At 31.1% G+C, this 14256-nt stretch overlaps 2 protein-coding genes across 2 annotated transcripts; one reads left to right on the forward strand and one right to left on the reverse strand.

Moving 5' to 3' along the window:
- The first annotated feature begins 5499 nt into the window (after positions 1-5499).
- LOC122605327 (mediator of RNA polymerase II transcription subunit 22a-like) lies at positions 5500-8948 on the forward strand. The gene is made up of 4 exons (XM_043778254.1): positions 5500-5650; positions 6695-6880; positions 7909-7974; positions 8530-8948. Exons 2-4 carry the CDS (start codon positions 6719-6721, stop codon positions 8767-8769), a joined length of 468 nt encoding a protein of 155 aa, XP_043634189.1. The 5' UTR covers positions 5500-5650; positions 6695-6718; the 3' UTR covers positions 8770-8948.
- A 681-nt stretch (positions 8949-9629) lies between these two features.
- LOC122605140 (aquaporin SIP1-2-like) lies at positions 9630-13897 on the reverse strand. Its single transcript, XM_043778020.1, has 3 exons — positions 13555-13897; positions 11767-12039; positions 9630-10120 (listed from the first exon to the last, which is right to left on the reverse strand). Exons 1-3 carry the CDS (start codon positions 13858-13860, stop codon positions 9968-9970), a joined length of 732 nt encoding a protein of 243 aa, XP_043633955.1. The 5' UTR covers positions 13861-13897; the 3' UTR covers positions 9630-9967.
- Positions 13898-14256: the final 359 nt, after the last annotated feature.

A 14256-nucleotide genomic window follows, 5' to 3' on the forward strand; every position in this document is an offset into this window, starting at 1 on the left:
TTTTAGTGTTTGTGTTTTGTAAAGGCAGAAAAGAAATTGCTTGATTATATGTTTATGGTGAATTTATTTATTTATTTATTTATGCCTATATAATGTCGATCAATTTTATATATACAACATTACAACGGGTAGGAGTATATGAATAGACACGTAAAATAACTGGGGTTTAGTTCTTTGAAAATATCAAACTGAACCATATATGCTAATAATGGTTGTGTCTACTCGATTCCTTCACACGCGACCGTCAAAATATGGACAATCAGTGGGTTCATTGGACCAACTGACCAAAGCAAATGCAGCTTTTTACCTTCCCCATAAATGAAAAAATAATTTACTCGAGTACTTTTTAGGCACAGGGTAACACCACCAGATAAAAGTCAACCCGCCCAAGGCATTTGTGGCGACGCGCCTCTAATACTCTGACACTGACAGGGGGCCCGCTATTTTCTCTGTCAGATTTACCATTACGGACATGGGGCCCGCAGTATTAGCGGCGACGTCGCCGCTAATACTTTCTAGTGGGGTTTGACTTTTTTTAGCCTGGTGGGCTTACGCTCCTCGACTTTTTAACATAAGGGGGGCGGAGTGTTAGGGGAAAAATGAGTATCTTTCTCCAATTCCACCAATAAAATCCTTCCAACTTAATTTAATTTTTCAACCCTCTCAACTAACCTTTTCAACCCTTTTTATTAGCGGATGATAATATTTTCAACTCTCCCAAATTATTATTTTTTTCCTTTTTTTAACTTAAACAATTAAATATAAATACATAACATTTTATTTAATAGTAAAAAAACATAACATTACATAAACTAGAACAAAAAAAATACGATGCAACATTTTTTCAAAAATTAAATAAACTACGTAATACTAAATCAAATCCTCGATTAGGTGTCACGAGAGCTTCCCGATTCTTCAAGTTCTTCTATTTGTTTGTTCGCGTTTTGAAAAAAATCAAACGTACTACCGGTAGATAATTGGGAAAACGGAGGTGGCATGATAAGTTCATCAGAAGAACTTGAAGACATTTTTAGGTGAAAATGTTATTAGGTGTAAAGGTTTTGGGGTGAAAATGTATGTGTTTGGTTGAGTTTTGATTAAAGAAGATTGATAGATGTGTGTGTGTATATATATATATATATATTATAAAAAAAGAGTTTTTTTTATTTAAGTGAGTCAACGGCTCTTTTGACCAAAATGGGACCTACTCCCCCATTTCACTCTCTCCATTCATGGCTATCGGGTTATATACCCTCCATCCCCCCCCCCCTCCCCCCAAAGTTCCGTTGCCATGGACAATTAGGGGCTGCCTTATGCCTAAGGTTCATTCTAATAAAGCGTCACAACAATAAAAAGTCATCCAGAGGCTAATTCTCTTAAATACAATCTTATACCCGAGACTAGTCTTAATCTCTTGGACCCACCTTTTATCTAATAGCACCCATTCGTCCTTGGGGAGACGAATGGGGAGGGACGAGTCCAAAGATTAGTCCAACCCCTTGGTGTACAATGGAGGATGAGTCCTTGGACGAACCAAAGACGAAGGTCCAAGGCACGTTCTTAGGGATTAAGATTGAAGTTGAGGTAACTTTTATAAGTGACATTAGACAATTTTTAAACTTTACATTAAAATTAAAGTTTTAGATTCAAATATTAAATTTGAATTTTACCAACTTCACCTATGAAGTTTAACTTTTAATAATCTTTATCCGACAATTAGTGGTTTATAAACTTACGTGTTCTTTTTTTTTTCTAATTAACTACCATAAGGTTAAAAGGAGTGTTTGAAGATTGGACTACTTATATCGGGTCATGTAGTATTTGAGATGGGTTGTTTGAAAAACAATTGATAGACAACTTTTAATTATTGATTAGATAGGTGCCTACATGTTGTAACAGTAAAAATAGGCAACGCTCGAGGTGTCGTGACAATGTTATGAGCAAAGAGAATTTTAATAAAGTCAAAAATATTGGTAAAAATATTTTACTCACAGTATATAGAATAGAGATAAAGATTTATTAAAATGAAGGGTAAATTAGACATATTAAAGTTTTTTAAAGTTTAAGGGGTTAGATTTTTTTTATAAGAAATATAGATTTATAATTAATCTCAAAATATAAAAGATAAATATCTTCTAAAGTTAATAACAACTATCTCTAAATATATATAAAAGAAAAATCTTAATTTCAAAATAAAGAAGTTTGGACCATTGGATAAAGTTCAACTTTTAATTATAACCATTAGATCAAAACGATGATGTCATATACCTTTTTTAACTTTTTTAGATTTAATTTTAATTCAATAAATTAAATAATTTTTATTTCCTAATATAAATTTGTAGACATTATTTATTAATGTTATTTAATATATAATTATGAAAACTAATAATTTTTTTAAGTTTATATCATTTTTCATATTTAAAATCAATTTTTGACTTTTTTTTTAATAAAATTTTCTTTTTAATCGTTACGATACACAGATTGACATAACTTTTCAATAATTACTCAATGATTTTTGAGTTAATGAAGAACTGGAAAAAAAAAACATATAAAAAATCTATAATAAGTTATCACAATTATGTATCAAAAAATAGTTGTATGAAAATGGTAAAGATATTATGTATAACTTTAAGTTAGATTAGCATACAATATGTAATGTATAGATTGGTACTTAAATTGGTTAGTAAATTTTGTAAATAACTAAATTATTCAAACAAAACGTTAAAGCTCAAGTATAGACAATACATACATATTCAGATGCATAAAAAACATCCAATCAAACAGAAACATTACTAAGCGAGACCTCTAATAGATGATGTATCCATTTTTTCAATTGGTCGGTCACCGTTAACCAAAAACTCAACGACCATCAATCTAACTTCACGCTTTTTTTAGTGGTTCAATTTTTACCCGGTTTAACATGTCATTAATTATATATATATATATATATATATATATATATATATATATATATTCCCCGCGAATTACGCGGGGTTATAATCTAGTACTAACTAGATTTTAGACCCGTGTCCAACACTGGACACGGGGTTTACGATATTATCAATATTAGATCTTCATACATTTAATTTATAAAATCTTATAATTTTAAAGATATACGGTTCTAAGTGTAATAATGTGCAAGTTGTAGTACAATAATCGCATGCTCGTCACTGTCATTATTAGCTGAGACATATTGATGAAATTGTTTGACGTAGTCATTCCACAAGGAATATGCTACAATAATTTCCTATTATAAAAGTTTTTTAAACCAGTTATACTCATAATGTAATATTATTATTAAAATATAATTAAGAGTTAAAATATAACTATACTTGTGATCTTGTACTTGACATTCAAGTATATGTATGTGGTCATGATACAGGCTCTTTTTCAATCACCTGTCTTATGATAATTAGATAACAATAATAATTGTTTTCAATTTCTTTGATAACAATTAGGACTCTTGATTTGAGTGACAATTGTAACTTAAAAAAGATATGAATACTTTTTGTAACTTTTTAAAGAAAATTTAAAAAAAATCCTCTCAAGTTGATGATTAAAAATAAATATAAATTAAGTATTGAGGGCTAGAAAGTGTAAATTGTTGATGGAAAATAAAAAAAATGTGTAAGTTAATGAGACTTTTTCTACAAGTTAATATAAATAATATTATAATAATATATTTGGATAATTATTATTAGGATTTTTAATTTATAGTTTATCTAAATGATGACATAAGCGAGAGTCAATTTGATAAAATTAAACGATTTGATTGGTTAATAAGTCATTAGTTTAACTGTCTTATAGTAAATATTAGTATGGTATGTGAGGGGTTCCACACCTAAGCTTAGGTGTCGGACAACCTTATATTCCCTTTTCCCTTATGAGTATATAGTAACACTCCGGTGAGAACAATCTTAAAATAAGAATGGTCAGAACACTTAAAAATATCATTTTTATGCATTAAAAGTCCATAAAACTAAAATAGTGCATAACTAATTATCATTATTTAAGTGTTTAACAACACATTGATCCGTCAAAATCGGAAAAATCACGTTTTTTGTTTTGTGCATCTTGGATGAATATTCATCAAAATGATGCATCCAACAAAAAAACATGATTTTTTTGATTTTGATGGATCAATGTGTTGTTAAACACTTAAATAATGATAATTTAGTTATGCACTATGTCAATTTTATGGACTTTTAAACCATTAAAATATCGTTTTTAAGTGTTCTCACCGTGTTCTTATTTTAAGATTGTTCTCATTTGATTGTCTATATATATATATATATATATTAAAAGAGTAAGAATTTTAACTTTCTCAAGAATTCTTCAAATCGATATTAACAATATTATATCTTCATACATTTAAGTCATAAAAGCTTACAATTTTAAAAAAACACGGTTTTATAGTGTTATATTTTGCAAGTTGTAGTACAATAATCATATGTTCTTCACTGTCATTATTAGTCTAGACATATTGATGGAATTGTTTGTCGTAGTTATTCCACAAAGACACATGCTATATATAATAATTTCTCCATTATAATATATTTTGAAACAGATGTACTCATAATGTGATATTATTAGGAAAAATAATTAAGAATTAAAATATAAACATATTTGTAATCCCGAACTTGACATTCAAGTATATGTATTTAATCATGATGCGCATTCATAACACGCATATGTTTATTTTCAATCACTTGTTCTATGATAATATGATAACAATTAAGATTGTTTTTATATTCTTTGATAACAATTAGGACTCTTCTAATATCTGTTAATAAGTCATTAGGTTTTCAAATAATTTTTTTTAGAAAATATTAGATATGTTAAATTTTTTTTATTTAATTAAATGATTGTAAATTTTAAAAAATTCTCTCAAGTTGATGGCTAAAAATAAATATAAATTAAGTATTCAGGGCTAAAAAGTGTAAATTATTGATGGAAAACAAAAAAATGTAAATTAATGAGACTTTTTTTACAAATTAATATAAATATTAATATAATAATATATTTAGTTAAGGATTATTAGTATTTTTAATTTGTAGTTTATCTAAATGATGACATTATCAAAAGTCAATTTGATGAAATCGAACAATGTGATTGGTTTATTAGTCATTAGTTCAACTATCTTATAATATATATTAAGATAAGATTAAATTGAGTAAATTTTGACCGAGTCAAGATTTAAATTCATATTTAGTCTAAAGTTAAGATTTTTTAATTTTCTTAAAAAATCTAAATCTAATAATTTAAAAAAATGATTAATTTTTTAAAATATATTTTCAAAAGTCTCCATAATATCTTTAAGTCATAAAAACTGAATTTCACTAGTTATTTTTGTTAATCTCAATATTCAATTTTTATGATTTAAAAAGATTTTTAGAAGGTCTAATTAAGATCAACATATCTCTTAATTGAAAAAGAAACAAATATGTCAAAATTAAAATAATGAAAACAACAATTTTAATTTCAAAATTAAAATAATGAAGTAATAATAAATACAAAACTGAGGCTGAAGTTAGCAGGCAGAAAAACTACCGCCGATCTCCTTCATCACCATAGCCGCTGCCGTGTTGCTGCTGCTGCAAATAAAAATTATAATTTTTTGCTTTTCAGATTATCTGCAAAATACCCACATGTATGTCTCTCTTTTTCCTTTTATTAATATCATTTTCTTATATATAATTTCCAGCTGCATATATATATGCATTTAGGGTTTTAACAGCTTTGTAATATAGAGTGTTTAGTATATGTACAGTGTTATTATTAATTATGTCCATTAGGTGTTTGACAAAATGCTTGAACCAAATTAACCCACTTTAACTATAAATTGCAAGCAAAACTATCAAATCTTATTGCTTTACTAATTTGCTCTCAGTTTGTATAGTCTTGACTAAACGGACAGTCGAAACGAGGTAAAGATTCCAAATTTGCTACATTTTGACATATCATTATTTTTAAAGTTGAGTTATGATGACATTATATGTATACTAGAACAGTGCCCGTGTGATACGGTTGATTGTTAGGTAGTTTAAAAGTTTAAGTTTAGATATAAAAAATTTAACGGATAGAAGAAATTCCAGAAACGGCGAATGAGGGTCAAAGTGCCAGCTGGATGGCGGTATTGGTGTAAGGGAGAGATGACATATCACTTGGTTTTTGGGTTTAGGGTGATACGTCACTTTTTTTAATCGAATTGGTGTTAATCTCAAAAATGGAATAGAGGTTTTTTTTTTCTGTGGTACTTAAACATAGGAAGTATATATTTAGGCATTAAATTGTAATGAATCAATATTGAAGTGGAATATTTAGCCCACCTTGTTTTTGTTGAGTATAGGCTGTTTGTTGCTGTTTGAAACCGTAAATGAATGTTTTTTTTTAATAGGTGAATTTGATGTAAGGGGTGTATTTTATTAGTTTGAGTTTTTCTGTTTATTTTGAAAATATGTAAGTAAATAACACACAATGAATAGAACCGGATTTTCTAATTCTTGTGGTTTTGAAAATTTGAGGATAAGGGAACCTTCAAATATTCGTCCAAAGCATAATCAAACAACTTAAATATCAAATGGAGTTTTGAAATATGGTACTTAATAATGACTTTGTGTATGAAATTTTGTTGCTTTACTTGGCCATCATGGCTCATGTACTGACTGGTCTTTTGTGTGGTAATGTTGTGCAGCAAGCAGAAAATTGATAATTTGAAATGAACAAGGGAGGGGCAGGTGGAGGCACAAGCGGGGCAGGTGGTCCCACAGTGGGGGCTGCTGCAGCCGCTGCCCAAAAGCAAAAATCATTGCTGCAGAGAGTTGACAATGACATTGGAAGCATTGTTGACAATTTCAACAGTGTTGTTAATGTTGCCCGGGTATGTTCGTAATATATGCATGCACATAACCTGTATATATTTTACCTTTTTTCCTATATTTAATCGAATGTCTCTCCATTCGCATAATTTCACGTGAGCCAATTTTTATTTTTATTTTGCTATCCGCAAGAACATACAAAGATTAACTAATTTAAGCGTGTAGTTCTTTGAATGATTAGCAGGAGTCTTTTTTATTAGTTGTAGCAAGTAAATTACATAGGCACTGGGTACTCCTACTATTGAACTTCCCAAAATCTCTGCTTATAGATAAAAGGCTGCGAGTTAATGTACATTCTTACCCTTCAAGATCCTGGTTACTCTCTTTAACACATAAATAATTGTACATTGGTCTACTCGTTTCAAAGTTTTCGTACAAAAGTCAATTTTTTTTGTTGGTCCACAAGTTTTACCTCTAAAATATTAGTACCAGCTTAAGCTACAGGTTCATCTGGTAAATGTTGATGGAAAGTGAAGAAATGGATCTGTGGTAGTTGGTAATAAAGTGAAAATGGCCATGAACCTGGGGAGTTTGTATATACCTTAATAAAAGTATAGACTATAGTGTTTATGAAAGGTCATTAGGGACTTTTAATTTGATCCTGAACAAAAAAAAAAGGATAAAAGTGGGTGTTGTATACTGGTTGCGAATCTCAAACAAGCAAACCAGTTGGTTTAATTAGTGATTTATACTTAGGGTATTTTTGGTGCGTCTCGGAGCAATTTTCTAATGGAAGGTAAGTTTGAGACAAGTGGTAAATTTTGTTAGATTCATCTTTTTAACCTGTTTGGCTTTCTTCCGTGTGCTTTAATTATAATATATGTAATATTTATCTTTTTTTACTTCTTTTATGGTTTTTGTTGTATTCTACTACTTGTGAACCATGAGCGTTGTGAGTTATTTGCTACTCAAACGGATACTGTCAACATATTTCAAAATTTGTCTGTGGTTTATAAATTGACCATGAGATTCATCATCTAATCGAATATTTAAAACCACCTGATATTGTTGGTGCATTTACATCATGTAGGTTAATGATCCTCCTGTCAGAAACTCACAGGAAGCTTTCATGATGGAGGTGCGGGCGGCAAGAATGGTAAGGATCTGACCTTTTATGAGTATTACACTATTACTACTTTACTCTCGATGTTTCCAAAGCTTCTATTAGAGCTTACTAATTTCTGAACAAGATAGAGAAATATTGCATGCAATTCTTAGTCAAATGTATGGATTTTTGAAAGTCCTAGACTCTACAGTATAGATGGCAATATCACCTGCTGGGGTAACATTTGGAAAGGGTTGGGGTCAAAACACGTAATTTTTTGTGCAGATCAAACGGATAGGGTTGAGCCTGGTTGACACACCAACATTCTTTTTCCATTTTTTAAAGTTCACAAGTAATGTTGTAAATATAATTGTAAATACCATTCTTTTATAATAACAACCTACTATATTAAAATTAATAAAAGGTTGCAAGAGTAAGAACCTAATGCAGTTTTCCCATTTGACTTGTTGCCAAGAAACACAACCTAAATTTCCGTTTAAACGGGTTGAAGTTGCCTCATGTCACTATACTTTCGGTATGGCAAGCTCCCTTTTCTAACGTTATCCAACCATGATTGAAAATTGATTTACTACTTGATAAAAACAGGTACAAGCAGCAGATTCTTTGTTAAAACTGGTGTCAGAGTTAAAGCAGACGGCAATATTTTCAGGATTTGCTTCATTAAATGATCATGTAGATAAGAGAACCAAGGAGCTAAACCAACAGGCTGAGAAAACTGATAGCATATTGGCTAGGATTGGTGAAGATGCTGCCGCTAGCCTCAAGGAAATGGAATCACATTACTATTCTTCTGTTCTTAGGTCAAACAACCGCTTGGAACAATGAAATATTAGATGTATGGCTTTAATTTGCTAGGCATTTTTATGTTAATTTAGTTTTTCAAAGTTTAGTATCTTGGTAATTAATTGTTGTAAAGGATATGAAACAGCCTTTTTGTACTATATTTGCTGCAAGTTAGATTCAAAACTCAATCCATTGCTTACTTCAGTGGTTGATTTATGCGATATTGTCGTAGCAGTACTATTTGGTATTTGAAGCTTTAATTTGTCAGAGTACAGCTGACTTATGATTCATTAACAATTGAGCAACCATGTATAGTGCCAACAACCTCTAGACTGTGTATCAAAACACTATACCTGAACTATCATCTGGGTGGTGTAACACGATATAGTGTTGAATGGAGTTTGCCAAGTTTGCCTTATATAAGATTGGTAGCATACTTACAGAAACTGGCATACTGATTACTGAATACACGCAAGTCTTGCAGGTGAAAAATATACCTTCGCCATTATATCATACTTTTAATTTATACAGTATTAGACATTCAGAGTGTGTTTTTCTTGTTTCTACCGACAGAAGTAAAAACAAGATCTGGACCAGTTTCAATTAGTGAGGTTTTTTACTCTATTATTATTTTGCACTTTCAGTCTAGTTTCAACCCGATTGGTTACAATATGATGCACATAGAGTTATAAACAAAGCATTTAAATGATGTCCTTTCCTTTTTAGTAGGTTCAAGTCATTATAAAGAAGCTAATGTCAACAATTGGCCATTCACAATGCATCTCTCCAACACTAATAATGCTTAATCGTTCCCTCATAGCACTCGATATAATGTGATAGTAGCAGCCTTTCATATAATAGGAGCCGTCTTAAGAATGAAAGATGTATTATGCCTAAAGAAATCGATAGGAAACACTTGGTTATCAGATTCAACAGTGTCTCACGATATGATGAGCGACCTTTTCAATTCAATGTACATTTGCGTTATATATGCATAAATACACAAGTTGGCGATAGTTTTTAAAGAAATCATATGTATAATTTATTCTATAACTGTAAAATGTCCCTAATCTACAAATGCTAACTAATGATGGACAAATAACATACAATACGACTTATTATGCCTAAAGAAAACGAATCACCCTGCCATTGTTCCATTAATAATAAAGGCTTACTCTTGACTCTTTCACGAATCTCCTACCATTGTTCCGTTGATAATGAAAGCTTACTTTTGCCTTCTTTAGGCTGTTTTCGTCTTTGAAGCCGGTTGAGGTGGGAAGACAAGCCGGTAACACCAAGCAGCCAAGATAGCCCCTAATGATGGACATATCCAGTAAACATAGAATTGCTCCCATGTATTGTGTTTATTATTAACATACGCCCACCCAAATGCCTGCACATGCCAGAATATTAGTCATGTTCATCTGTAATTAATAATCATGTTTCTGATCAAAAGCCAAAACTTATCAAGTAAGCAGCTGATGATGCATATAATAGCCTGATACAGCCGACCAAAACATAACCATATTCAGAGATACCACTACAAATGATGCTGACAGTCACCTCAGTACAAGGATATTATCATCAATAGCCATTACCAGTTATTTTCAATTAAACCAATAATACTTATACTCGATTAGATACATGTATTGTTCTTGATTTGGTTAGAATTGATGCTAAACCAGAGCTTTAAGATAAATATTATAGCAAACAAAGATATCATTTTTGGTTAAGATCTAAGATAAATATTATAGCAAACAAAGATATCATTTTTGGTTAAGATGGAAAGTCTGTAGACTGTAGTCTTTCAAATAAACGAACTCGTCAATCATAATGATTAAAGACAACTAGTTTTGTTACTAACAGACAATAGAAACAGAGCAAAACCAAAGGCATGAGAACTTTTTATACATAAACTGCATGTTAGATAGAGTTTTTATAGTAACATTTGGATATTGGTTTGCAAGAGGATTAATAATATCCTTTGAAAGTTGCATAGTCAATTAGAAGGTCAGTTTCCACTTCACATCACATTGTTGCTTTGCCTAAACAGGGAGAGTACATGTAGTTATCGAGCACTTAACAAGCCTGGAAATGCTGCCACTAGAAATGGAAAATAGATAGGTCGACGAATTGTGTAACGTGTCAAAAGGCATAACTTTTTGATACGGGTCAAATTCAATTGTGCCACGCTGATTGTCAACAAATTCTGTGAAATGTATTTCTTCAAAAATAATTAGTGTATTAAAGATGATTACAAAGTTATATTAGTATTATGATATACGAGTAATATTTTGTCAGTGATTTAGACCATATAAATACTTTAGGAAACTTTGTACCCGTTTGACCTATTTTACGATAAGCAAGTTTTTAAAATTACACATACTATCTGTTGAAGATAAGTGTTGCCAGAACTGAGGCATTTCAGGTAAACGGGTCAATATTACACGCTGTGATGAGAAAAGTGGTGCAAGACAAAAATCCAGTCAAAGATCATACATATCACTAGATGATGACTGACCCTAATGTATGGTTGATTTGCACAAGGTATAGTTTCTAAAGGCAATATGAAGACCAGAAACAGGTATACGAGATAATCCGAGAGCAATGTTTACCCAATTTGTGCCAATTGCCAAGTTCAAACATTGCTTTTATTACCTCTCTTAACTATTTTTCCCAAGATTTTCAACAGAAAACATTAGTATTTATCTCTTTTAGTTTTGCAATAAAGTTCTGTATATATATTTGACATAAAAGACAGTTCGACATCCAAAATCAAAGTTTACTTCATTGTTTTTGGAACAAAGGGGTCACGTTTATTAATAACTTTATAATTTATCATGTCATCACCTTTAATCTCGCAACACTATATTCCAAAGATACATCATATACAATAGACTACCTTTGAGGTTCCAACTCACTAATTATCTAATACCACAACACTCAATAGCATATAAGATAATAAAATAATCTCCATTGATTTTTGCAGGTTTGTGGAAAAACTAGTAGACTGCGAAGAAAGAGTTTTGGACTACTTACATTAGCAGGGTTCATTGAAGGACCGGTATAACTTGAACCAGGAATAATCACTGCCATAGTCGCAAAGGAGAGCATCCAATTCTTTATAAAGAAGCTCTTAGGACCCTTGATGATAATCCATAGAACAACAAAGGTAATAGCAAAAGTCAACACCCCCTCAGCAATCGCTCCAGTATGCAAGTCAACTTTCAAAGAAGGTCCTTCTAGCATATGTTTATATTGTAATGGCATCATCTCCGTAAGCAGCAATACACCACCAACCGCACCAACTGCCTGTCAAGAATGCCTCATAACTGTGAAAATTTCTTTTTAAGCAACATAACATTTATCACATAAAATGCTTACCTAAACATTTAACACTAAAACCAACAATTATAGTTGAGAAATTCAAGCCATTTGTTACATTTTGAACTTCATATGTGTATACTCTACTAATCTAATTGTCCATTGTATGCTATCCATGGTTGCAATAACACACTGCATTCACCTAAAAACAAAAACTAACATTTTTGGCGAATGGAAACCTGGAGACTGTTAGTGCCTTCATTTCTGTAACAAATTATGAGAATTCCACTGATGACGGAGACAAGAGAGATGCTCATGCGATCCCATGAGAACTAAACATTATCGGCACATTCATTATGCAATACATCTTAGGTGAACAGAAACCTTTGACCCAATGCATTTGAGCTAGGGACTGATGCCATATCGACTGATGCATAATATATATTAGTACAAGGTCACTGATATCTTTAAAACTTATACCATATTGACTGATGCTTGATATAACTATTTTTTTATCAACCATTCATACTCTTTTTGATTGATAACATAAAATGATTGACTTTTGAAGTAGTAATGTTATTGCAAATTAATAAGATAATTTGAATGAACCAAAATAAATGTATAATCATAAGTTTAGCAATGCAAATTAATAAGATAATTTGAATGAACCAAACTAAATGTATAATGATAAGTTTAGCATATACAAAGTTGAAGATGATTATTTGCTGCAGTATATTGAGGATTTCCGAGTCTTGATTGACCTTATTTATTACGAGTATAAGTTAAAGGAACTACTAAAGGACTTATTTTACTTCAATCTTTCGTATCAGACAACTTTGTTGGTTCATTTCGTCCTCCTATAGACACAATCGTATTATTTTTTAGTTGAACCACCCACTTATTTTTTCAACTTAACAGATTTCTTTATCAAAAGACAATCATTTCTTATAATCCCATTCATGGAGATGGTTAAAAGTAAAATTCCAAACCAAAAGCAAAAAACATTACGAGTATAATATTTTTTCTTTTGGAAATGTGAACATATTCAAAAGAAATATTCCTTTTGCACCAAAATGGTGCAACATCACCATCTTGGTGCACGAGCCACCACAAGGCACTCAATAGCGGCTTTCCAGTGTGACCTCTGAGTGTCCTAAGGTTAACAAAAGAAGTCTAACCTCACTAGTTAAACATCTTAGGATGGCAAGAGAAGGGTTTTTCCAATGTCACAAAAATAGCCCGTTAGTCCACGTACATTTGAGTCAAAGACTTCCTTTTGAGGGTAACCCGAACAGGGAAAACTTATTCGGTTAGGCCACGTACATCTGAGTCAAAGACTTTCCACCAAGGTAACCAAAACAAGAAAAACCTTATTCATTTAGATGTTGTAACTAAACACTACCAAGATTATCATTTTATAGAATTATATATATATATATATAAACACACCAAAACCAACAAAATTAACATATAAATAGAATTATAAGTAAGTAATTAAGGAACCTGAGCTGGAAAGCGAACAGCAGTGGACATAAAAGAATCATCATCAGCATGAACACCAGCAATATAAAAAGCAACAGTGCCGGTAGCATTAAAACTGGCACCACCAAAAGCCTCACTAATAATTCCAAACAAAAAAGAGATTACAAATATAAGTGAGGCAGTGATTGCAAAGATGGCCATGGGATCATCATTTTTATGAAAAAAGTTTGAAATAATAGAAGTTGCAGCACCAAGTGTTGATGCACATATTATCCACATGAATGTCACAATTGCATCACCTATTGCTGCTTTCACCACCCCACCCATTTTTGTTTAATCTTTTTTTGGTTTTTTTTTTTTTTTGTTTTTGTAAAAAAAAGATAGATAGATAGATAGGACTATAGGAGGAATACAGGGGATCAGTATGGGAATCAGTGAAATCTGAATCTTGGATTTGTACCTGGAATGAGGTCAGGTACTCAGGTGGGGTATTGGGATTTTTGATTAGATATTTTGGAGATAAAAAATGACAAAAATGTTGTTTGACTTATGAGCTGAACGTAATGTATCTATATCTATATGATTATATCTATAGCCTATAGGTATATGTCGACCAGTTAAAAACACAAGTAAAAAAGCTTTGATACTACTTTTTCAGTTTTAGTTATTATACTATAAATGAACACCCGCGTGTTAGACGCAGAGTTTTTATAGTAACGTCAT

Source organism: Erigeron canadensis, chromosome 6 (assembly GCF_010389155.1).
Source record: "Erigeron canadensis isolate Cc75 chromosome 6, C_canadensis_v1, whole genome shotgun sequence".
NCBI classification, from domain to species: Eukaryota; Viridiplantae; Streptophyta; class Magnoliopsida; order Asterales; family Asteraceae; genus Erigeron; species Erigeron canadensis.